This window comes from Amblyomma maculatum, chromosome 9 (genome assembly GCF_055883805.1).
Source record: "Amblyomma maculatum isolate TAMU_Amacu chromosome 9, ASM5588380v1, whole genome shotgun sequence".
Taxonomy (NCBI): Eukaryota; Metazoa; Arthropoda; class Arachnida; order Ixodida; family Ixodidae; genus Amblyomma; species Amblyomma maculatum.
Window position 1 is genome coordinate 33,475,082 of NC_139352.1, and position 23,618 is coordinate 33,498,699.

Below are 23,618 nucleotides of genomic sequence, written 5' to 3' on the forward strand. Positions count from 1 at the left end.
ACATAACCATTTTAGCAATAGTTGCCAGCCACGTCCGGCGCCAAGCACCTGCTAGAAGCATCCTAGGCATTGTTTTCGCTCGCGGCGAGTATTGGCGACGGGAGCCGCCACCATTAAGCGCAGTGGTAGTGGATAGCGCAACCAGTAATCGGGAGGATAGTGCAGAAAAAATATGAAGCGATAAATAAAACTCGATCTCAGCTGTGGTTTGGGACAACTCCTGGTACCGAACCATACAGAAAAAACATGTGCAAGCATACATTCTGTGATCCGAAGGTGTGATAGCCTATGACATCTATTTGTTTGCAAATGCGGACACCGCAGTTTGGCTTCGTCAACTCAGGGCTCATCGTCCTTTAATTCTTCCGGAATGGTTTGTAAGAACACAGCAATCGTTCTTGCTTATATTTTCACAGTTCGTAACTTCGCGGTGAACAGGCAGATTCTGTTGAAAATGAAGGCATGATTTTGCATTAATGGTTGACAAAAGAGAAACTGGTAACAACGGAATAAAACTTCAAGCGCTTCACTCTTGACGCGGCAGAAATGTTTTGGTGACTCACCGCACAGAAATGATTATTCAGTTGCTAATGAGAAAAAAATGTTCCTCAAATAGGTTAACCCTGATTATGCGGAGCGAAAGCTACAGAACACATTATTTAAAACGTCCGACTGGAACGTCCCCGTCGCCAATGCACTGGATACAAACCGTATGGAGTGATGGGCGATTCGCCATGGCTTCTTGGTGTCTTCCGCCGAATCTGCTTGCTGCATTTTATCGGCTCCTTCTTCCCCGCCCTCTTCTGTCTTCCCTTCTTCTTTTTCTTCCTTTCTTCTGTGGCTAGAAGCAACAAGTTGTTATGGCTACGGTGCGTGCGCAGTAATAGAGAGATTTAGCATACCGTGATCCGCGATCCGCCACCGTGACCCTCTACCGCTCGTGGGCGGGGCGTACAAGCTGATTGGTTCTGATGCGGCAGGTCTATGTGCCGACATCCAGTATGTGGCGCCATCTATCGGCATCAAATTGATCTGGGCATGCGCAGTGGAACGCGTGGTGGCGGATCACAGTAGCGGATCGCGGATCGCGGTGGGCTAAATCTCTCTAATGACAAGCGATGTTTTGCCGAAATGCACCGCTGACTTACCTAGTCTAGCTTTGGCGACAAAACTTTCTGTAGATTCGAACTCTGCACATTATTGTCTTAACTACCTGTGGCATACAACTCAACACAACTCAACTTCCCGAAGGAGAGATGCGGCGCTTCATATTTTTCTTTCTGCCTGCAGGTATTTGTACGGACGGAAAGTGGCAGGATCGGCGACCTGCCAAATAAAGATAGGGTACCAGGCCGGCCAAGAGCGACTAATCGGATCTACAGAAACAAAACAAGTGAGCAAAATGAAACTTTTCTTTACAAACATGATACCGATTAAAGTAATTTACACTCGAAGATTGATGCAATTTCGTCAATTGGAAGGTATTTAAATGCCCACGTTTACAATTTCACTGCCTATGGCACAATCTGAGGAATCACCTTGCATTACCGTTTATATTGATTTCATTGCAGCCAAACTCTTTGATAAAGCAGCGAACCTTTAATAACATGATTGCCACCCATATTCTCGCTGATGTCGCCCATCTCGCATAGATGATGCGGGAAATAAGATTTACTGATCTACAAGTCGAAATGTGGGCTGCACAGCAGTACTCAGATGCATTACTTCTGTAGGACATACGCCATATTACCTGACGCTTCGTTTGTTTGTTTGTTGATGAGTTCCTTTCAAATCGCCAGCACATTACTCAACTTAGGTTTATTTCCTGAAGTCACGATACTGAGCAAAAACGCTTACTCATAATAAGAACTACAAGATCAATATAAACTGGCACAAAAAATGAGACTATGACAAATGAATGAAATTTTGAATAAGGATAAGAAAGTTAAATAAATGGCTAAAAAAGTAAAATGGGTTGTCGCCACTTGAGTACCAGTAATCAGCATAGTCGTTCAAAGGTAAAAAACAACCATGTTTTGATTGATATTATGTTAACACAATAAGAGATAAAATCTCCATTTTAGACTTTAGGGTCAGTTGATCCTTGTATAGGTGAATAAAAACAGCATTTTCTCTGATCGAGCAGCGGCACAATCGTTTTTGATCATTCTGTTGTCTAAGTTCTGAGCTTTGAATCAAAACTTCAGGTTTTACGTATATATTTATTAATATGCTTTATATCATTGATTGGTGCCATTTCTTTTAGGTTTCTATTACACTATTTTATTTCATTTTTGCGCTCCCACAGTGCTTGAGAAATTGAGCTTTCTTGTAGACGGAGCAGCATCTCTTAATATTTAAGGTTGCTCAAATGGACAAGTAAGTGAAGCGCTGTCAATGAAGCCCTAAGTAGTATACGCCGTGGAATGATCTAATGTTACTGACATGCGTGATGGCATCTGTGACTGCCACAGCGATGGCACCGCTGCCGCCATTCCGAGGTGCAGCCGAGGTGCGCCATCCGAGGTGCAGCCTCATGGATGCCATAAAGGCATCCATGAGGCTGCACCTCGGATGGTTCAAGAGGGCTTTCTGGAACAAGGAAGCGACGATGCATTGATGCACATAATTTGAGTTAGGCTTTTATACATGTATGGGCAGCTAAAGCATATAATATTTTCTCACGAGCCTAAAATAATTTATCAGAAGAACCATTGGCTCCTAAGACAAGCAGAATCATCCCTTCGTTGGGACGGCGGTACCTCGCAGTGTTTCAATGTCACCAGCGCTCAGTGAAAACGGCCAATGGGTGTCGACATCGAGTCGTTGCCTTGCCGTCACATTTATTAGGGAAAAATCGTTAATATAGATGAACTCGCGGTACGCTGGTTTTCCTCTCATCAAACAAAACTCTGCTTCTAACGGACCTTTCTCTCAGCAAACGTGTTACCGCGTTTCTGAGCACACCTTCTTGCTCGCCAGCTCCGCCCTGTGGCCGCAGCAGTGATAGCCGAAAAGCAAGAACCCGATATCCGTCATACAGGCGGCAGTCGGTCGGAACAAGGACTTTTCATCTACTGGCTCCACTCTTAACTTGAGCTGCCTGGGAAGCCGTACAGTGAATGCGGGCGTTTTGAAGTACGAACTTTAGGCAAGAACGCACCAGGATCACAGGTGCGGCCCACGGACTCGAAGATTCTCGGATGATTCCTTTCTGCAGCATTTCGTCCACCTGTTCTTGAATTATCTTACGCTTTGCCGGGGAGACGCTGTAAGGTTTTTGGCGAATAGGGGGTACGTTTCTTGTGTTAAGTTTGTGCTGTAGCCGAGAAGCTGGGAAATGGCTACCCGATCCGTTTGAGGTAAAGTCGAACACTTGGGCATGAGTTGTGAAAATGTCTTGCAGAATACCATGTTCACTAGATGGGAGTGATGCGTTGACCATGCCCTCAAACTCATAATAATATTGAGACTTGTCTTTCGCGGCTCCTCTGCAATCGGCAATAATTCCAATGGTATTAGTCACATAATTCTCAAATATCGCGAGTGTCAAACCAGAAGGAGGACGAACAGGCACGACACGACACGTTCACAGCCCAGAGGTATGCGCGATCATCCTCCGCCTCCACTTCGGAGCGTGGCAACAAAATATTTTTTTTTCGCTCCATTCGAGACATCTGGCTCGACGACTATTGAATGTTTACCCATGAAGGATTCAGATGACTTCACGGAGAGAAACGTCGCCGTCATCGCAGGCAGCAGCACATCTTCCTTCAAGGCGAGAACTCCTTGATGACTCTGAGACATGCTATCTAGTAATGCGGGGATAATGATCGGCTGCAAACAAATTTCACCAGCACTAAAGTCTAAAGTCGCACCACACTCGCGCAAGAAGTCAACATCCAAGATAACGTCATGCGTGGCACGTCTCAATACAACGAATTCTGTCCTATAGCACCAATTACAACTGAAACTGAGCACAGGCCAACCGGAACAAATGTTTCACCCCCAGCTCCACAAAACGTAGTGTTTTTGTCCAACACAAACATAACTTTCTATCGAAGGCGGTTCTTAAATGAAAGGCTCATAACTGACACAGCGGCACCAGTGTCAACCAAAGCATTCGTTTTAACACTGCCTACACACCCTGACATTTTGTTCTTTAGCATGACGATAGGTAGAGGTATGCGTTAAATTGACCGTCCGGCGACCTTACCTCCATCGGTTGCATCACCTAGTTTCCCAGCGGTGTAGAAACAAAGCGGTGACGTGGGGATGGCGAACGGGGTTGTCGCTGTGGTGGGGGAATGATGCTGCGAATGGACACAGGGTAGTCATTCCGTGCATGGCGTTGAGGGGAAGGGGGCCGATAGAAGGTAGCGGGTGGCTGCTGCTCCCACTGGGCACTATTCGTGAAGCGCGGTGCTCGTTGGACAGAGGGTCGTGAAATTTGACGACGCGGGCAAAAGCGGAAGATATGTCCGCTACCCCCACAGCCGTAACATACTGGTGGCTGGCGGTTCTGGTAGTTTACTTCAGGATCCCTTGGAGGCCGAGATGGGGCGACAGAAGCGCGACGAGGAGTACCACGAGGCACTTCTTCCGGATGGGCTGGAGGCTGCTAGAAATAAGGGTGCGATGTTGATTGCCGGGTCCGCTCCACGCCGTTGTTGTAAGATGGTTCGCTGGTAGTTTGTGCAGCCCATGGCGTGCGCTGTTCCCATGATGGTACGGATCTCGATGTCGGGTGGTAAGGTACATCGAAATTTATACATTGTCGCTGAATATCCAGCTCCTCGCGTATAAGCCTCCTGACCATAGAAGCGATGTCTTCATCCTCCGGAATGTCGATACCGGCAACAGTTGTCAGATTAGAAAGACGGCAAAATTTGGGCGCTATCCGACGTGCCTTTAACGCCTCAAATGACCGGCACTGCTTGATGACATCTGCTACTGTGGCAAGGGTGTCCCGCGAAATAAGGAAGTTGTACACATCCTCAGCAATCCCCTTGGGAAGGTGCTCTACCTTGTCTTCTTCTTACATCTGCCGGTTTACAATGCGACAGAGTTTGAATATTTCCTCGATGTAACGTGTGCATGTCTCACCGGGCAGCTGGGCTCTCTGGGAAAGCTGATGATCAGCGCGTTCCTTCTTCGCAAGGGTATCCCCAAAGGACTTCGTAATTTCTTCAACGAATTGGTCCCAGGTCGTCATCATTTCTTCGTGGTTGTCTAACCAAGTCAGCGCCGTTCCAGCGAGAAAGAAAACAACATTGTACAGACGTGAGATTGAGTTCCAGCGGTTGTACTTGCTGCAGCTTTCGTAATGTCAAAACCATTCCTCAACGTCATCTTCGGGCTCACCATGGAATGTACAAGGCTCTCGCTGATAGAGAAAGGTCATCGTCTCTTCAGGTCGCTGTTCATGAGTCTGCGTCGTGCGGGTGGTAGCCATTGAAAGGTACTGTTGAAGAGATGAAGGTGGCAAACCTACTACACGACGGCTGCGACGAGGTACTGGCGGTTCCAGAACGCTTTTACCCAGCACCTCCACCAAATTAACGGATGAAATGGTTTTAATACAGGTGAACTTCACTAGCCTAGCGTACCTTTCGCTACAAAAGCGCGGTAGCTGCTCTCGCTCTCAAGCTGCTTCGCAGTTTTTAGCGACGCCACAGAGGGGTCGGGACTGAGTGCAAGAATGGTGCAATACAGACGCCAGGCTGTGGCGGACCCCCTGCCAATATCGACTAGGGGGCGGAACTTCAGCGAAAACGAAGTGTTGAAGGGGAAGGGACACCTGAATACAACAAAGTTTGCTTGGCCAAAGAACAAAAATATCATGAAGAATGCCGTACTAGGTACTGTGCTGCAGCATCAGCGAGTGCATCACCCGTGAGATTGGCCACGTCTAAACTAGTGCCTACAGGATAAACAGAGGTTTATCTCATATCATAATGTATGGCAGCGTTACACCCAGCCAATTTGCCCGGTACGTTTTTGAACCTTTTGAACGTTTTTGAACGTTTTTGTACAGTGATGTACTATGGACTTGAAGAGCTGTGTAGGATCTCGCGCAATAAGCTGATATGATCATGTAGGGGTGTTGATGAGGGGAGGGGCTGACAAGACGTGTCGTTTGTGGCTGCAGGGTAGGTACAGTGATTCTGACCCTCCTACTTGGTCACGCAGTCATCACGATGTCCTCTCGATTACTTTTGTGGTTGTGGTTCGTGGGGTTTATTGTGCCAAAGACGCCGTAGTGGAGTATTCCGGAAATTTCAACTACCTGAGGTTGTTTAACGTGCACTGACAATCCAAAGCACACGGGCGCCTTGCTTTTCGACTTCATCGAAAACAATCCATCCATCCATCCTACGTCGCTTACTTTTCAAGCACACACAAATGCGGTAGTGACATTTATTTCTGACCAAGCGACATTCTGTGCAAGCGACATTCTGTGCCATGATGAGTAACTAGACGCCTAAACGCACTCTGAAGGTAAAAATCCCTTGAAGTTCTTCAAGGACACATATGTACAATACGTCGATTGCATATGACGGGCTTCTGAGTTTCTGTTACTTTGCCATATAACACTCGCTCGAGTGTCTCGTGATTTTCAGTGCTTGCTTTCATAAACGTACAAAATTCAACTACCTGAGGTTGTTTAACGTACACTGACATTCCAAAGCACACGGACGCCTTGCTTTTCGACTTCATTGAAGACAATCCATCCATTCATCCTACGTCGCTTACTTTTCAAGCACACACAAATGCGGTAGTGACATTTATTTCTGACCTAGCGACATTCTGTGCAAGCGACATTCTGTGCCATGATGAGTAACTAGACGTCTAAACGCACTCTGAAGGTAAAAATCCCTTGAAGTTCTTCAAGGACACATATGTACAATACGTCGATTGCATATGACGGGCTGCTGAGTTTCTGTTACTTTGCCATATAACACTCGCTCGAGTATCTCGTGATTTTCAGTGCTTGCTTTCATAAACGTACAAAATTCAACTACCTGAGGTTGTTTAACGTACACTGACATTCCAAAGCACACGGACGCCTTGCTTTTCGACTTCATCGAAAACAATCCATCCATCCATCCTACGTCGCTTACTTTTCAAGCACACACAAATGCGGTAGTGACATTTATTTCTGACCACGCGACATTCTGTGCAAGCGACATTCTGTGCCATGATGAGTAACTAGACGTCTAAACGCACTCTGAAGGTAAAAATCCCTTGAAGTTCTTCAAGGACACATATGTACAATACGTCGATTGCATATGACGGGCTGCTGAGTTTCTGTTACTTTGCCATATAACACTCGCTCGAGTGTCTCGTGATTTTCAGTGCTTGCTTTCATAAACGTACAAAATTCAACTACCTGAGGTTGTTTAACGTACACTGACATTCCAAAGCACACGGACGCCTTGCTTTTCGACTTCATTGAAGACAATCCATCCATTCATCCTACGTCGCTTACTTTTCAAGCACACACAAATGCGGTAGTGACATTTATTTCTGACCAAGCGACATTCTGTGCAAGCGACATTCTGTGCCATGATGAGTAACTAGACGTCTAAACGCACTCTGAAGGTAAAAATCCCTTGAAGTTCTTCAAGGACGCATATGTACAATACGTCGGTTGCATATGACGGGCTGCTGAGTTTCTGTTACTTTGCCATATAACACTCGCTCGAGTGTCTCGTGATTTTCAGTGCTTGCTTTCATAAACGTACATATGCAGCGTTTAATGGGGCTTTTTTTGAAAACGCAGCTCCTGGCTGGTAGCGCCACCTTCAATGTGCCGACGTCCGAGGTGGATCCGTCAGTCTTCCTCGGCGCCAGGCTTGTCGTGGAAGCGACAGTGCTGGACAGGGAAACTACCGAGCGTGTTGCAGCTGTGGACGACTCGACGGTGTTTGCCCCCTCGCCCTACGTGGTCGGCTTTTCGTCTACGCGGCAAAGTTACTTGCCGGGAGTGACAAAAATGGTCACGGTAGGTATGATGTCTCATATGCACAGGCGTGTTTCATAGCTATGAACACAGCCGAATAGTGAATGATCAACCATTCATAGTGCGCAAACAGCGCGATGTTTGACAGATATAAGCGGTATTAAGGCGAAAGCCGTTAATGGCTCGTACTGTTGGCGTCCGTCCGGCCACACTATAGCTGCCAATAAATGACTTCATGACGACGTCATCAGAAAAATAAAAATGCGGTCTCCACCGGGAATCGGACCTCCATCCCTCGGATCCCCAGCCGAGCCTTTTAACAAACTACGCCCCTCCCTGGATCATGAGACGCACATCATACTTTCACTTGTCTACTGTGAAGCTAATAGTAGCGATGGCAGTGACGCTGCATTTATTGATAAGGACAATGATGACATCAGCGATTATTATAACGATGCATTTAGTTGATAATGTTAATGAGAACTAACGTGATTCACCCTGTGCAGCAGCAACGCTCAGGCAAAAAGCTTTGTGCACTGTATATTCAACAGTGCTTTAGGAATTTTCGTTTTCCTTGTTCAAAGACCGCACGAATACTCCCCAACATTTGCGTTTCGTTTTCATCTACGGTGAAGTAATCCTAGTCGGTAAGCAAAAAGGTCAGCTCTGGAGCTCTGGAGCGAAGCCACCCACTGGTAGTCAAGAGATGCAGCTGAGAAATGTTTTTTTTTTGTTGTTACAATAATACATATAAGGACTACAACGGTGGTTCGGGTGAGAAATGTGTGCAGGTGGTTTCACAAGAATATGGCAAGTAGAAATGACTTGTTTATTTTACCTTCCGCTTGGGACCATTATCATATATTGGAGTACTTACGGCGCAATACCATATTGTCAAGTCGTTCATTTTGTTTCGTTAGTTGACAGAAAAACCAACTTAAACATGGTCCAGAATATTCGAGGCGAATGTCGATTGTCTACCAGTTCTGTGCATATAGAAGGGTGCAGTACTCTAGGGTATTTTTGGCGCCGCAAGTGGGAACCTGACTAAAGCCCACTCAAACTCATATGCTCGAAAAAGAAAATTTTGAGGCGGGCGACAAGTAGCACAACAGCATGAAAATGTTTTAGAAGATTAAGATCAAGATATGCGTACCGACTGTTTGGTACGCTAACCAATGCGCAGTCGCTAGAGCTACCCCACCTCTTAGCTAACAAACCTACGGCTGCTCCAGTTGTAGTGTTTCCTTCGCGCTTCCGAGCCAGCCGTTTAAGAGAGACTAGCAGCGGGTCCCCCTAACTGCGACGACGCACCGGCGAACGAAACCCGATCCAACGATTCCATGGCAAAAAGATCATTCTTCGGAGCGTATGCGTGACCACTGCATCTGAAGCAATACTCCAAAAGCGCTTGCGTTTCTATCTTTCGCTCTGTACTCTTGGAAAAGTTGCAATCAGCTGCAGTCTCTACCCAGCAACCAAGAAGTTACTCGCTCATGTGGCTTCTACGCTCCAAACATAACACTGGCGATAAGAGTGGGATTTACGACAAACGCTTTTTGAGATCAGGCCTGGGCTACTGGAAGAATACACGCCGCCATCTAGCCTCTTAACGGCAACATTCGGTCTTCGTGTATTCGCCTCTTCACCTTATATTTCGTGGCTAACGATGTCTCCTATGGAGCAAAGAAGCGTGCTCTCTGAGGCTGTACGGAGCCGGCCCATTCGAGAGTGCCTGCGCGCTGGTTGCACCGAAGAATCCCGGAAAAATCAGTTATGAATAATTAGACACAGTTCTTCAGGAGCACGTAGATCCTAGAACATCTGAGCTATACAGGGACTGGACTAACTGCCTGAAGAATCAATCGGCATCTGCGTCGCAGCCCTAAAATTCAGCAGCCGACTAGAACTCCCGAGTGCTGACGTCCAAGTCTACATCGACTTCATCAGCAGAAGGTCAGACAGCCGTTTACGGATCTACCATGCTGCCCAAAGATGTCATCTGCTTCGCGACAGATTCGTCTGTGGCATCCTCGGCGAGCACTTCTAACAGAGACTGTTCGAGGATAAGGACTTGATATTTCAGCTTTCTTTTGACTTGGTTCTGTCAGCAAAAAGTGCGTAGGAGCGGCAGCGTGGACTCAAGGGAGCGATTAGCTCCGAAGAAGTGCACAAGACTCCTTAACCTAGCAAAGAATACAAGAATTCACCGCAACAACGAAGCTGGTATCGATGTGGAGGCTGGAGCGAGGGTCATGTCTCTAAGGTCAGGACATAGGAATGCCGTGTTTGCTCCAAGACAGGCCACATCGAGAAAGCTTGCATCTCCCGTAAGACGGAAAACAAGGAAGGCAAGCTCGACACCAGGTAATGAACTCACAAGAACAGTGTGAACGCTCAGGCCACGAGCAGTGACACTCCGCACAACGATCCATGCTAGAAGCTTCAAGCACTGAGTGATCGCAAATTGTGCCCCAGAATTGCTTGTTGACTAAAAAATTGAGGAAAGGCCCCTAAATTTCGAAGTAGATATGTGCACTGCATGTTCTATAGCAAGCGAGACTACGTACCACGAAGAATGGTTAATGAGCACCCCAAAGGGTAAGAACAAACCCTTTTACTTGCGGAATTGCTCAGGAGAGGACCATCGCACCCTCTGACCAGCACAAGTTTGCGTGTGCCTCAAGTATTATGACTATATGTTACCTCTGCTTGTAATTTAAGGAAATGACTGTAAATTGTTCGGGTTTGACTAGTTCTCGGCGTTGGGCATCACCGTGGATGTAATAATCATTTTAGGGGGCCAAAAGAATAAACTCTAGCACGGCATTAATGAACGTCGCCTAAAGAACCGCCTCCCAGTTGCAAGCGCGCCACAGCTCCAAGGCGCATAGTTAACGCCGACTTCGTGATGTGTACGGTAACCAACGCATGACAGCCCACAACGACCCCTACCAAAAATGGAGAAGCCGCTGCCCGGAAGGATGGCTCAACAGCGCAACCCTGCGGCGAACAACCCAGTGGGTTGAGGCAAGTTGAAGCTTCGCCGACACCCTAACGTGAACGACGTTTATCAAACTGATATGCTGACCCAATATCAGGATATAGAGATGTTGTATACGCTTACCGACGCAGAGCCGCCAGAGCTACCCAACCTCCTAGCTAACCGATGCAGGGCCGCTCCAACTGCATTACCTCCTTCGCGCGTGTGAGTCGCTCTCTTCGGAAAGATCAACAGGGGCCCGCACAACGCGTGAGTGAACGAAACCGGAACATAGGGTTCCATGGAATACGACCATTCCTTGGACCATGGGCGTGGCCATGAACCTAGAAGGAATGCTAGACAAGCGCTCGCATTTTGGTCTTTCTCTTACCATCTGGTGCAAACGTTACAATTAAATCTAGTCTCTGCCCAGCAACCGAGTTTAGGATTTTCTCGCTCACGGGGCTACCACAACCCTAATGTAACAGCGTTGCTTTACGCGTCTGAAGGCTAGCAGTCGAAAAGCAAGGAATTCAATATGAACAATATATTGAAGCATTGTTTTGGCCGAATAGCAGTTCAGTGTGAAGAGAATATGACTTATTGGTGAAAAACATGATCGACCATAAAAATACTTTAGAGTCACTTCAGACCACGTACGTGTGACAACGCGAAGGCATTCCTCTTTGGGGCCGCAATATATCTGCAAATGTATTTTATTGTATTATTTTCAAGTATACTATATGTGCCTGCAAAATTCTTAAAAGCCGACATTCTCGCTGGAAACAGACAAGGCGAACTGCATAGTTCGCGTGGACCGTTGATCACGTGCTTTTCTTTGGAACCTCTGTGCTCGGAGCTGAAGCGTTCGGAGGCCTGCCACTGGGAGCCTCAATGGTACATAGTTCACCATCAATCTCGGACACAGTCTATAAACCACAGACCTGGCACAGGAGTCGTTAACTCCACCGACAAACTCCTCCCTTTTAAATTTGCAACACCATGCCCTGCGCCATCTGGGCGATACCGTTTAGCCTCCTCCCTCATCCCCCCGCTGCCCCTTCAGCACGCCCAGACCTTCCACCTCAATTACTCCCCTTGGCTCCCATTCTCCCAGCTAGGGACACTAACCCTTCTAGGCACCCTTCTAACCCCTGCTGTAACGGCCGTCTGTGCGAGGACATCACCTTTTCGTGTGCCAGAGAGTTCCCTACGACCACAGATGAATTTTGGCACAATGGATTTCGCCTTAATTTAGTACATGTGATATATTCTATCTCCCCCGATATGGCCCCTCCGCAGAAGGCTTAACGTCTTGTCTCATGCATCAGGACGCATTCCACGTTTTGTACCAATAGCGCTTCCTCTTTGGTTCATGCTCCGATATGCAAATATCCTGGCAGTGTTTCTCGCTGCACTTGCATCAGTCATTAACACTCCTTGACAGCTGCCGGACTTCTAAAAGTCTCTTCATAATCAAGCTATCTCTCGCTAGCTCCTCCTCCTACTAAGTGGCCTAATCATTTTCAAAGTGGTGAAGAAAGACTGAGCACAATGGCGCTTGGTACTAATAGCACTGCTTACATTTAATAAACTGGTAGTGCAAAGGTTCTTTTAATGACGTCCTTGGGCATCAGCTGTTGCTTCTACACAGTTCATTCGCTGTTTATTTCAGGTCGACATCAGGCATGTTGACGGCAAGCCTGCTGCCGGTGTTCCCTGTGCCATCAGTGCTGAAAGCGACGAGGGATCTCCACTTGCATTGATACAATCCTCGTCTGCCACGGATGCGCTGGGAATGCTCGATTTTCATGTGTTTGCTAATACTCAAAGTACTGGATTTACTGTCAAGGTGAGCACCTAAAGTCGCCACGGAAAAGGGCAAGACAATAAGAGAGAAAAGAACAAGCACTGTCTGATTTGCACAAAAAAGCGGATGCGAAAGTTTGTGAAAGCATTTTAGGAGCAAAGATCATTCATTTATAGACTGCATGTTGACCAGTTGCCGGCAGTTTATCAAAATCAGCGCCCTTCCACCTATTGAAATATCTGCATACAAACCGCAGAACTAGTTATTGCCTAATTCTTTTTAATTTTTTAAATGAAAACTGAGCCAATCTCATCACCCACGTGCCGCAGGCGCGTGAAGCATTAATTTCTTTATTCAAATATTCCCAAAGATGAGGTGCACCTTTTTCCTGCCGTAAAATATGGTTAGAAAAAAAAATTACGTCACAGCGTTATCCCGAATTGAAAAATTGCGAGAGAACACTTGTCACTTATCGTCTCATCATTGTATTCTAATTATCAATAATTTATTGATACTTAAGATTCTTGTCAGAGATGTCCTTATTAATAATTTAATTACCCGTTTTGTTGGGACTATTTTCCTTATCACTGATTTTATTATCAATAAGTTTCTTATCACTACACTCCTTACAGCTAATTCATTTTCACTAATCATGCTATCACCACTTTATTTATTTATGTACTCTCAGGACCCAACCATTACAGAGAGAAGTGAAGCAAAATATAACATGAACAGAAACATTACAGCAGCGTTATAAAATATATACAATAAAAGCGATTCTACACACTTGGGCGTGTGTAATGAAGGCGATGGAGGCGGGGTTCAATTTATTTGGTGTTTTGGGGATGAGTGAAACGATGTGCAAGTTTGGTGCTACTGTTGGGTATAAAATTTGAAGTGGTGGTCGCTGCGGAATATGACATATGTGATTGCGGTACAGCTAGAACATCTCTGAGATCAGAATTAAGATAATAAATATTGAGAAATGACATACGTAAAATTCTGCGCCATGCTGAAAGACCAGGAAAGTTTAGTTTTGAATTCATTAGGATTGCGCTTGCAGCTCGAGCAGATAAGCTTTATTTTCCATCAACAATGGAGGTAGACGAGGCTAAAAGCTGCTACTGCAGCTTAGACGTGGCTCTTGGGTGCAAATTATACAATGGCAAAGAAAAATACCGGTTACACGAAAATGCTGACGTGGACAGTGCACAAGGTCGCAAGCATTATACAGAGGCGGAAAAAAAATGTTTGGCATCCTAGTTCAGTGTATGAAATCAAAAACTTTTGTATCTATATAAAAATTATCTGTTCAGCCCTCGGGCATTTTAAATCACAGTTCAGTCGCGGGAACACGCGGCGTTCGAAAGAGGAGTATACTAAGGTAACAGAAGTGTATTGCTAAAAACGTAACAAAAATAAAGGACACTGCGAAACAAGGACGTTATTTCAAAAGATTGTACAATATTTATACTGGCAATGTACGGCATTTGTTCTTGTGGAAGAAAATATTCTTAAGCTGCTCAGCATTCATCTGTAAAATGTCGGTATTACTAGAGAAATAGGAATTTAAAATGAAGGAATACCGTATTTTAGAGTTTGCACACCATAATTTGTTCCTCCGAAATCACCTTTCAGCAGAGACATGCACGTGAAATGACCTGACAAAACATTGGGAGTTAATCCTAAATTTGTTACAATAGCACAGTAGTCACTGAGTAATGGGAGGCATAGCTTATAATTGTACATGTCTTCCACATGCAAAAGTCCCAGCTTTAGAAACAATGCTTTCATATTAGTGTCGTACATGGAGTGTCTAATCATTCTGAGGACCTTCCTCTGAGGCCTATTGTGTTTCTGCATATTAATCACTGTGGTAGTACCCACACGCGAATGCAATAATTTATATAAGACAAAAAGGGAGAGTTATATAAATCATCATAATGTTCTTGGGTAAGAAACACTGCTTGCTTCTAGCCAGAATGCCAATTACTGACGCAAGTCTTGATGACATGTAGTCTGTGTGTCAGTCTCAACACATTGTACCGGTAAAAATGATCCCTAATGTTCTAAATTCGCGCATAATTTCTACTTTTAGCTCCAACGAAACCAGTCTTGTCCTCGCACGGAAAAGATCGCTTTTAGTTTACAGTTGATCACTAAACCGTACTGCAGTTCCCAATCACCTACTTTAAATAACACCGAGTTTGCCATGTTAAATATTTGTGTACAGTTTTCCGAGACACTAACAATTTTAGCGTTATGAGCGTAGATGAGGAACTTAGGCTGAGAGTCCACATTGATGATGTCGATTAAGTATGCAATAAATAGAAATAGTCCTAAAATGCTTCCTTGTAGGAGCCCCGAGTGTACACAAATTAAAATTGGAAAACAGCCATTGAGTTCTACATATTAAACGCGATGTGAAGGTATGATTTGGTCAGCTCGAATTGCAATACATGAACACAACACTTGTTTAGGTTTTCAAGGAGCCGGTTATCATTCAGATAATCAAATGCTTTGGTGAAATGTAGGTCTATGCATAATATATACTTTTTGTTTTTGTATGTTTGTAGGAAGTATTATTTTTGGTCTAGCAACGCAATTTGTGTAGATCGACATTTCCGAAACGCATACTGCGCATAGGCACTATTGTTAGGTTTAAAAAAGGAAATGATTCATAAGGCATTAGCATACGCTTCTCAAACCCGTTAGAAAATACAGAAAGGATGATAATTGGTCGGTATTAATTAAGAACGTTATAATCGTCTACTCATATTTAGCCCTCAATTTTTCTATATGCACGTCGTTGGAAATACTCCAGCGCTTATGCGCAAGTTAAATATGTGTGTTCGAAAAGGTGATATAATACCAGGAACATGTTTTACAGGCGTAACTTGTGCGTTGTGGGCATCACAGCTGGTAGAGAATTTTAATTGCATACACGTTAAATATAAGCAGGACTTAAGAAAATACTTCTGAAATTTTCCTTAATGGGGGGCCTTAATGGATTAGACAATACAGGTGGAGGTCGTTTTGCTAAGCGCTCATTAAATGTATCCGCCAAAGCAGGACCAGGTATCAACTCGTGGGCAATCTTAAGCTAACTAGTCAGGCCAGAAATAGGTGAAGGGCTAAGAAACTGACAGAGTTTCGGCCAGGTAGACTTTAAAGCATGCTTACCTGGACTAAAACACTTTGCAAGATAATCACCTATAGCTTTATTACTACTAAACGGGCAGTATTACTTCGGACAGGTTCAACCTGCATGTTTACCGAGTTAAGTGGTGGGTAGCATACTGGTGATGCACATTCGTGTTTATCTTTAAGTAGTGTTTCGTAGTGCAGAAGTTTCAGGTTATTCGGCGCCATTAAAACGTTTCGTTCTAAATGCTCATGTCTACGGTTCGCGTTCCTTATTACGTACTGCACGTGTGCCTGTCAGGAAAGGTTACTAGAGATGTGCACACCGATGTACTTTTAAGAAGAAACCAGGGTTGAGGGAGAGTCTTTAAGCAAGTAAGGACAACTTGGTTCATTAGATGCATCACGAGAAATCCTCGTATACTTGCATATAGTAATGTTAAGCTTCATTAGCCAAGTATTACACCAAGAAGAAATTTTATTAAGGTTGGACTGAAGGATAATGCGGTATGCGGGGCTTGTTATTTGACGATAATTAACGCAATCGTCGACAAAATGTCTTATGAAAGAATTTGGCTATTAGGCAATTTGTTAGCGTATATGAGAAAGAGCAGAAGTCCCAACACTGACTTTGTGCAACACCATATGATACATCGCAATAATGAGATGTATGTCCTTTACAGTTAGAATTTGTGTGCGGTTAGACAAAAAGCATTCCATTCATTTTAAATCTATTGGGCCAAAATTAAGCTTCCTGAGTTGCATGATCTGTATCAAAAATCCGCTGGACAATCAGGTCAATGAAATTCAGGGCGAGGGGGTGAATGTCGAGCACCTTTACAGGGCAAAAAGCGAGAACCTCGGAAGAAACAGGCGGTGACAAACAAAGCGCTATCAACAGAGTTTTGTGGAGAACTCGAGCCTGAAAAGGATTCAAACGCAGCCTCGCACAAACTTAGAGCGCATAAGAAGAAACACATAAAATTAAAAAAAGGAAACAAGCCTAACCATCCGCGTACATAACCTCATTGCACTGGTAGATGACCATCAAGATAATCCCCTTCTATCATGGTGTAACGCCACCGAAGGTTTTGCAACACACGAGCTCCTCGATGTGACGACCAGAAATGACCACTATTTCCCTGGAAGCTCAAACCTGTGTCTGAAGAATAGGTCGGCACACCTCAAATCCTGTGTACATATGATACCATTCTTTTAGTTTTTTTTTGTTTTTTTTTTATGCATTGCGTGCCTATTAAAGGCTCCGTTTTAGGGATTTATAAGCACGAGTTCTTCATAATAAAAATAAGTTCTTATAGCGCTTTGTTTGACTGTGCGTGTTTTCCCTCGGTCCTAGTTTTCGCGCTCTGCAATAGCTAAATAAAAATCAGTCAATAATTGAGGATGAATCAAGAGCGGTAGACAAATCACCTGTGAATGTTAAAAGGATCTTTCTCTGCGCTAGTTGGTTCATAAATTTCACGAAATAAACACAGCGCGAAGAAACAGGAGATAGGAAGAAGACATATACAGCGCCATTCCCGTCTCGTATGTGTCTTCTTCCTGTGTCCTGTTTCTTCGCGCTGTGTTTATTTCGTGAAAAAAATGTTAGAAGCTGAGGTTGACATGTATGGTGCTTTCCGAAAACCATGTTGTTGAGAACAAAAGAGTTTGATTCATACAAGACATGCTTCAAATGCTTCCAATGAATGCTCACAAACGATATAGGTCTGAAATTATTAGGAGAATGAGCGTGATCTGGCATGAACAGAGGAACTACCTTCTTCAATTTGAATCATCCAGGAGTTCACCGCAGGCCAAAGAGTGCGAAAAATTCTGACATATGTATTGAAGAATGTCTTCAAGCGTTTTACAAACATTTTACGTTGATGCCGTGGTCACCTGGTGAAAAAGAGCTGGATTTGGTTGGTCTGCGGAGTTCAACGTTCATCAGTTGGTGAAAAAGAGCTTGATTTAGTTGGTTTATAGGGGTTAACGTACTAAAGCTCCACAGGCAGAAAGCCGTCGTAGAAGTCTCTGAAGTTTCGATCGCGTGGGGTTCTTTAACGTGCACTGACGTCGCACAGTACATGGGCGTGTCGCTTTTTTACCTCGATCGAATAGCAGCCGCCGTGGCCGGGATTCGATCCCGAATCCTCTGGCACAGTCGTCGAGCAACCTAACCTCGGCCCCATTACAGAAAGACACGTTGATTTCAAGTATTAAGTCTACAAGTCCACTTCAACCTTGTAGAATGGGTACAAGGTAAACACATTGTGAAAGAACGAGACATGTGTGAACATTTAACACAAAGAACAATGGTAAATAAATCACTCAACAAAGTAAAACTTTCCTCGGGAACAACGGAATTGTCACTCGCGTGTAACTCGATCTGGTTTTTGTTGTCATCATGAACGATAGTCCTAAATTTGCGCGGGTGTAAAGCTTGCATCGTCTCAACGTGCGTTCGAAAAATGTGTTTGGAAATTGCAAGTGCATTCATGTGCGCAATGCAGCGCGATTCATATGATTCCCATCTTTCTTTCCTTTTAGATAGATTGGCTCCCTCCCTGTAAGATACTTTTATTATTGGTCAATAGTCGCTTCAGTGGCGACGTAAACCAGAGCCCACTAGTGCTGTTTTTTAAATTTTTTGTAGGATAATAAATTGGTTAGTAAGCTCCGTTATTTTGAATTTAAATGCGAACCAAGTTTCCCGTACTAATCCTTCAGAAAGCTTCAAAAAGGACTCGCCTAAAAAGCCTGAGTTTTGTGCCAATAAAAGCATAATCGGCTTTCCCATAGTCCGTATTCAGCTTTTCAGTTGTTTCCTTCCGAGGTGTGGAGTTATATTAAAAAGAGTAATGGAAGGATGACAAACGCCAGGAAGAAGCGAAATTGAACAAATGTAGGGATGTGTGGTAAGTGCTGGGTGAAGAATACAATACGTGTTGGGCTGTTAACAGACACTTGTGTTACCACTTTCATTAATTATGTTTATCACAACCACTACCCCAAACATATTTTGGCTTCAATGTTTGCGGAATCGTTCTGGCCTCATCGTTCCGCGACCAACACAACCTATTACGGTGTTGGCCCGAACAAGTGGCTTACTTCACGATATGTCGCAAGGATTAGTTTACCAAAGGATAGTCATTGTTTTGCAGCACATTGTTTTATTGTTGGAATAGACAATTTTTAGGCGCTGAAATGCACGAACTTGCAATGCAGCAAGCAGGTTTCTTTTCCCTGGTAACGACTCTGCATTTAATTCTCCTTCTCCAAAATGCAATATTCCACAACAATCACCTTTGTGATGATTGACTATTTCCTTATACAGGCGTGGAGAGAACAAGTTTCAGTACTGCATTAATTGCTATTGATATAGGAGGAGATCATTTCAGCAGCTTCTTTAATGTCATTCCAGGTGCGAACGCTGCTGCCGGTGGAAACTCGTCACCAAGCTCAAGGAAGAGTCCACATCCCGGCGTTAAATTATGCGCTCGACGCCTACTGCATCTTGCAGCCGCTGAACGGCAGGAAGCTCTTCAAGGTGCGTCTGCAGATCCGCAATCTCGCGCGAAACCTTTTATGAGAACCGATAAAGGCCGAATCGCGCGCACTAAATTTCAATGAATTTCTTAGCAAAAAAAGTGGCAACGCATCATAAACTACCGCTACAGACCGATGACAGTATAAAAAGAGCGTACTTCCGTCGTTATGGACCATCATTTTAGAAACTTGCAATGAGATCCAATAGCTACGAAGAAACCTGCGTCACCATATGTAGCAGTCTGCTTGGTAGACTTGCACGGCTTCGAAAATGCTGGCGCCTAGCTATACACAGCAGGAAAACCTAATATACTGGGTGCTCCAAATTGTTCTAAAAATGGTCTCATAAACTGTCTCAAAGGCGTTCGCCTGCAGCCTCTGAAATATTTTTTCTGCACAGTTACAGGTACGTAAGATAGCAAAAAACAACAACAAAACTACTAATCATATTCCGTTTCAGGGCGCATTGTGGAAATGCCATGTGGTAGGCCACCAAAAGTGAAAGCAAGCGCAGCTATTAACATTTCTGAGTCGGCATTGCTGTTTACAATATTTAATTTGAAGATAACAGCGTTCTAAGTCTCTAAATGCTTTATTGAATCTATTAGAAATTAATAACAAAGGTTGCTGGTAAAATATACACACCCCATTTGCATCTGTTAGTATGTGTCAGTGGAATCTACTTCATAATAGATGACGTTATGTGAATACTGAGATGATACCATGAATACAACCTCATTTTAGCTATGTGCAATGTGGAGAAGCTAATCTATAGTGTCCTTTGAAAAGCGAATATTTTGCGTTCTTTATTTCGAACAAATAATCTGCTGTGGTAATGTATAAAACAGAATCTAGAGTAGTGCTTAACACGTTCCGCATAGCAATACAAACTTTCTTCTTGAGGCCAAGCATAATACGTTGATATGATGAGTTTACCTAATACTTACGCTTATGCTGCACTATAAAAGAGAAACTTTGTTGCCTTAAAATCACACAGTCCACGCAGACGTCTGCATTTTGATTTTTAGAATGTTAATTAGTTATTGGATTATTTTAACCACCCGATAGATATCGGCAACAAAATAAAAAACTAAAAAGCAATTAAAAATAACTAGTAACTTGCTGTAGTCCGCTGCTCAGTCTCTCCCCCCCCCCCCCTCCTCCCCTCAGGGTTTACACCAGCATATTTTCAAGACGAGTTTTACTTTCCGTAGCCATGGGTTGGTATTTTAGAAGCACAAGGAATCGTGGTATTTGTGTTCACTTTTAAGCCTGGACAGACTTGTTAACCGGTGGCATAATTTTCTCCCCTTTATTCGTACGCAGGTCGGGGAGACATTTGTGGCACAAGTATTGGCTCAGCCAGGGGACACCCCAGTTCAGTACCTGGTAAGGAGTTCGCTGAGGAGGCTACTGCAAATGTGCCTCGCAGTTTCATAATGTGCTACTCGCCGCTATAGCTCTCTCAGCTGCAATGAGTATTCTTCTGAACACTTGGCGCGGGCGTTTATTCAGGATCGAAAATTTATGTTGTGCCATTAAATAACATGCATACAAACAGATCCAACAGCTAAGCAAAAAGCACAGTTATGACAGCCCCGCCATAAAAGAAAGAAAGAAAAGCGCTATTGAAGTTCGTCCATGCTGTTGGGTGAACGCATGTTGCTTTCTCGTACGCTAATCATTGTTGGCGCTGTAATCTTACTCGACCCTAAGCCTTGCCGCACTTCCAAGAACGATATATGACTTGCTGCTGTAGCATAAACATCAATTTATAACATACCTACTGAAATAAATCCACGTGTATGAACTCCGTCTCTTCTGTTCATGCGCTCTCCATCTACCATGGAGTGTATATGGATGTACATGCATGAAAATTATACGGCTTTCCATATGATACTGATGGCTTGCAGCATATGGACGAGCATACTTCTCTTCGCATGATGTGAATGCAAATTTCGGCACAAATTTGAGAGCAGGATGCTTGAAAATGCTATAACTGAGAACATTCCATTCTGCAGCATATTGTAATTAGCTTGTTTATGAACTGCATCAGGAGATCTTGTGCAGACTGCTGCCGCACGTACTGGAACAAGTCGCGGAATTTTATTAAACTGATTTGCGAAAATGGCTTCTAAAAGCGAGCACTTGATAAGCCAGCGCGCCGCAGCCAGCAGAGTGCGTGGGGAAGAGGCGACACATCGGCGCCTTTATGTATCAATCAGCCTTTTAATTTTTCTAAATTAGAGAAGGCGACAGGACTAAAAACCTGGCAAGCTTGACAGAGGTGTTGGCCCCTTGTTTTAAATTTGGCATTGCATCAGACAAGCGGCAATAAATTCTGCGCTATACATGCTATGCTACTAAATGGCTACTAAATAAGGTGCGACTCCTCCCAACAACGCGCCGCTCGCTCTTCGGACACCCCAGATGCTTTGCATCGCTGTCTCATCAAGCAGCGTGGCTGGGGCTCGAATGTCATCGTTGCCGGCAATAACAAATGATCTTCCTTTCTCTCTCGCACGCTCTTCATTTCCGCCCACTTCTCGCATTTCGTTCGATTAGAGCAACTAAAGTCGCCTTTAAGCTTCCGTGCTTTTTTGACTCTGCAAAACTATGTCGAGCCAGGCAAGAGCTACTGCTCGAGCATTCGCTTTTTGTGGAATTTTATCCTGAATTTTCTAATTAGCGGTAGTTAATGAAATCTTCAATGAATTTAGTGCTATATTATACTCGACATAAGATATTCCAAGATAGATGAACTGATTCTGTACCACATTAGGTTTATTTATTTGTTCAAGTACCTACATATCGCCCTGGTGAGCATTACAGTAGGGCATTACAAAGTTTAATTTTTTAGCTGTAATTATTTAAGATTTACAAATAATTCAGTGCATTGATATTCGATATAAACTATGGAACAATGTAACACTTCTAGCTACTATACTCCACATAAGTTACACAGGACTCGAAGTTTACACACTGAGGCTACGCTGAAGGCGACTGCTATAACCGGAATGTTGAGTGACGTTTACGTTGAGGAGAACGAACGTTCCAATTTCTAATAGTGGGGCCACTGACAACCGCCTAATTGTCGTCTTCAAAAGTACTACCGGAGAAAGAGCTGCCTCGCTTTTCCGTCGCTGGAAGAATTTCATACATTGGCAGCGGCAGTTTTTTTTCACCTCCAGCCTATTTCTTCTATATTGGAGTGATGAATCAAACTAAGGTACCCCTTTGAGTAGAACTTTAAAAATTTATCCCATAAGCCTCCATGGAGGCTAAGCTTGGTAAGAAATTCTGGTAGAAGTAAATAAGACACTTGTAACCAGGGTGGACAAAATCAAGTTCCTGAGACTGATAGTCTTAATGAATACAAAGACCACCAAAATTATAAATAGATTTACGCCCACAGTTAACATGGCAACCATGTTGAAGACGAATGCTTAACAAAAGGCGAGGAGTCAAAGAGAAAGTTTTGTGCTGAATGGTTCAGGCTTTCGTCATAAGTCGAATGATGTAGGCCATCACCTAACTTAAACTAGGACTAGCGGAAAAGAACAAAATAGAGACTATCATAACGCAGACATTTAAAGCAAAACTGGAGCTACTTCGCTGCACCGCTGCAAGAATACTTATTAAATTAGGTTCTACAATAACGCCATGGACCTGTGCGAGACACATATAATACCGCATACAAGGAGGCTCACCAGGAAATTCACAGCACGGAAGATGCTTGGTAACCTACCCTACAGAAAAATGAAACGTTCTATGTGCCAATAACCTCCCACAATCTCATAAAATCACATAGACTCTCATACGGTTCACATAAATATCATAAAATATCTTCCATAATTTATGTTATTGTACAAGGAACCATGATATATTATGCAATTATATGGGACTTGTATGTGATTTGTTACGTGAATTGAGTGAGACTGTGTGAGAAAATGTGAGGTTATTGCCTCATACAATTTTTTCAGTAGGGTAGGACTACAGGGTAGAATCGTGAATAGAAATGCACAAGTAAAACTTGCAACCGAAAGGAGGAACGTACTAATTATTAAACCGTTACCCAAAACTAACCACCCTGCTTTAGACGCAGACACGAGGAGAGCAAAAAAAAGTGTCTTGAAGCCAAGTTACAAAGCAGCTAGGAATAT

General features: G+C 43.9%; 1 protein-coding gene across 1 annotated transcript in view; it reads left to right on the forward strand.

Moving 5' to 3' along the window:
* LOC146178797 (complement C3-like) overlaps window positions 1–23,618 on the forward strand; it is a 126,102-nt gene that overhangs the window by 14,928 nt on the left and 87,556 nt on the right. Inside the window, exons 8-12 of the mRNA XM_084578557.1 lie at window positions 1,291–1,393; window positions 7,787–8,008; window positions 12,625–12,801; window positions 19,331–19,456; window positions 20,782–20,844. Coding sequence (XP_084434683.1) covers window positions 1,291–1,393; window positions 7,787–8,008; window positions 12,625–12,801; window positions 19,331–19,456; window positions 20,782–20,844 — 691 coding nt within the window. The remainder of the gene's footprint in view (window positions 1–1,290; window positions 1,394–7,786; window positions 8,009–12,624; window positions 12,802–19,330; window positions 19,457–20,781; window positions 20,845–23,618) is intronic.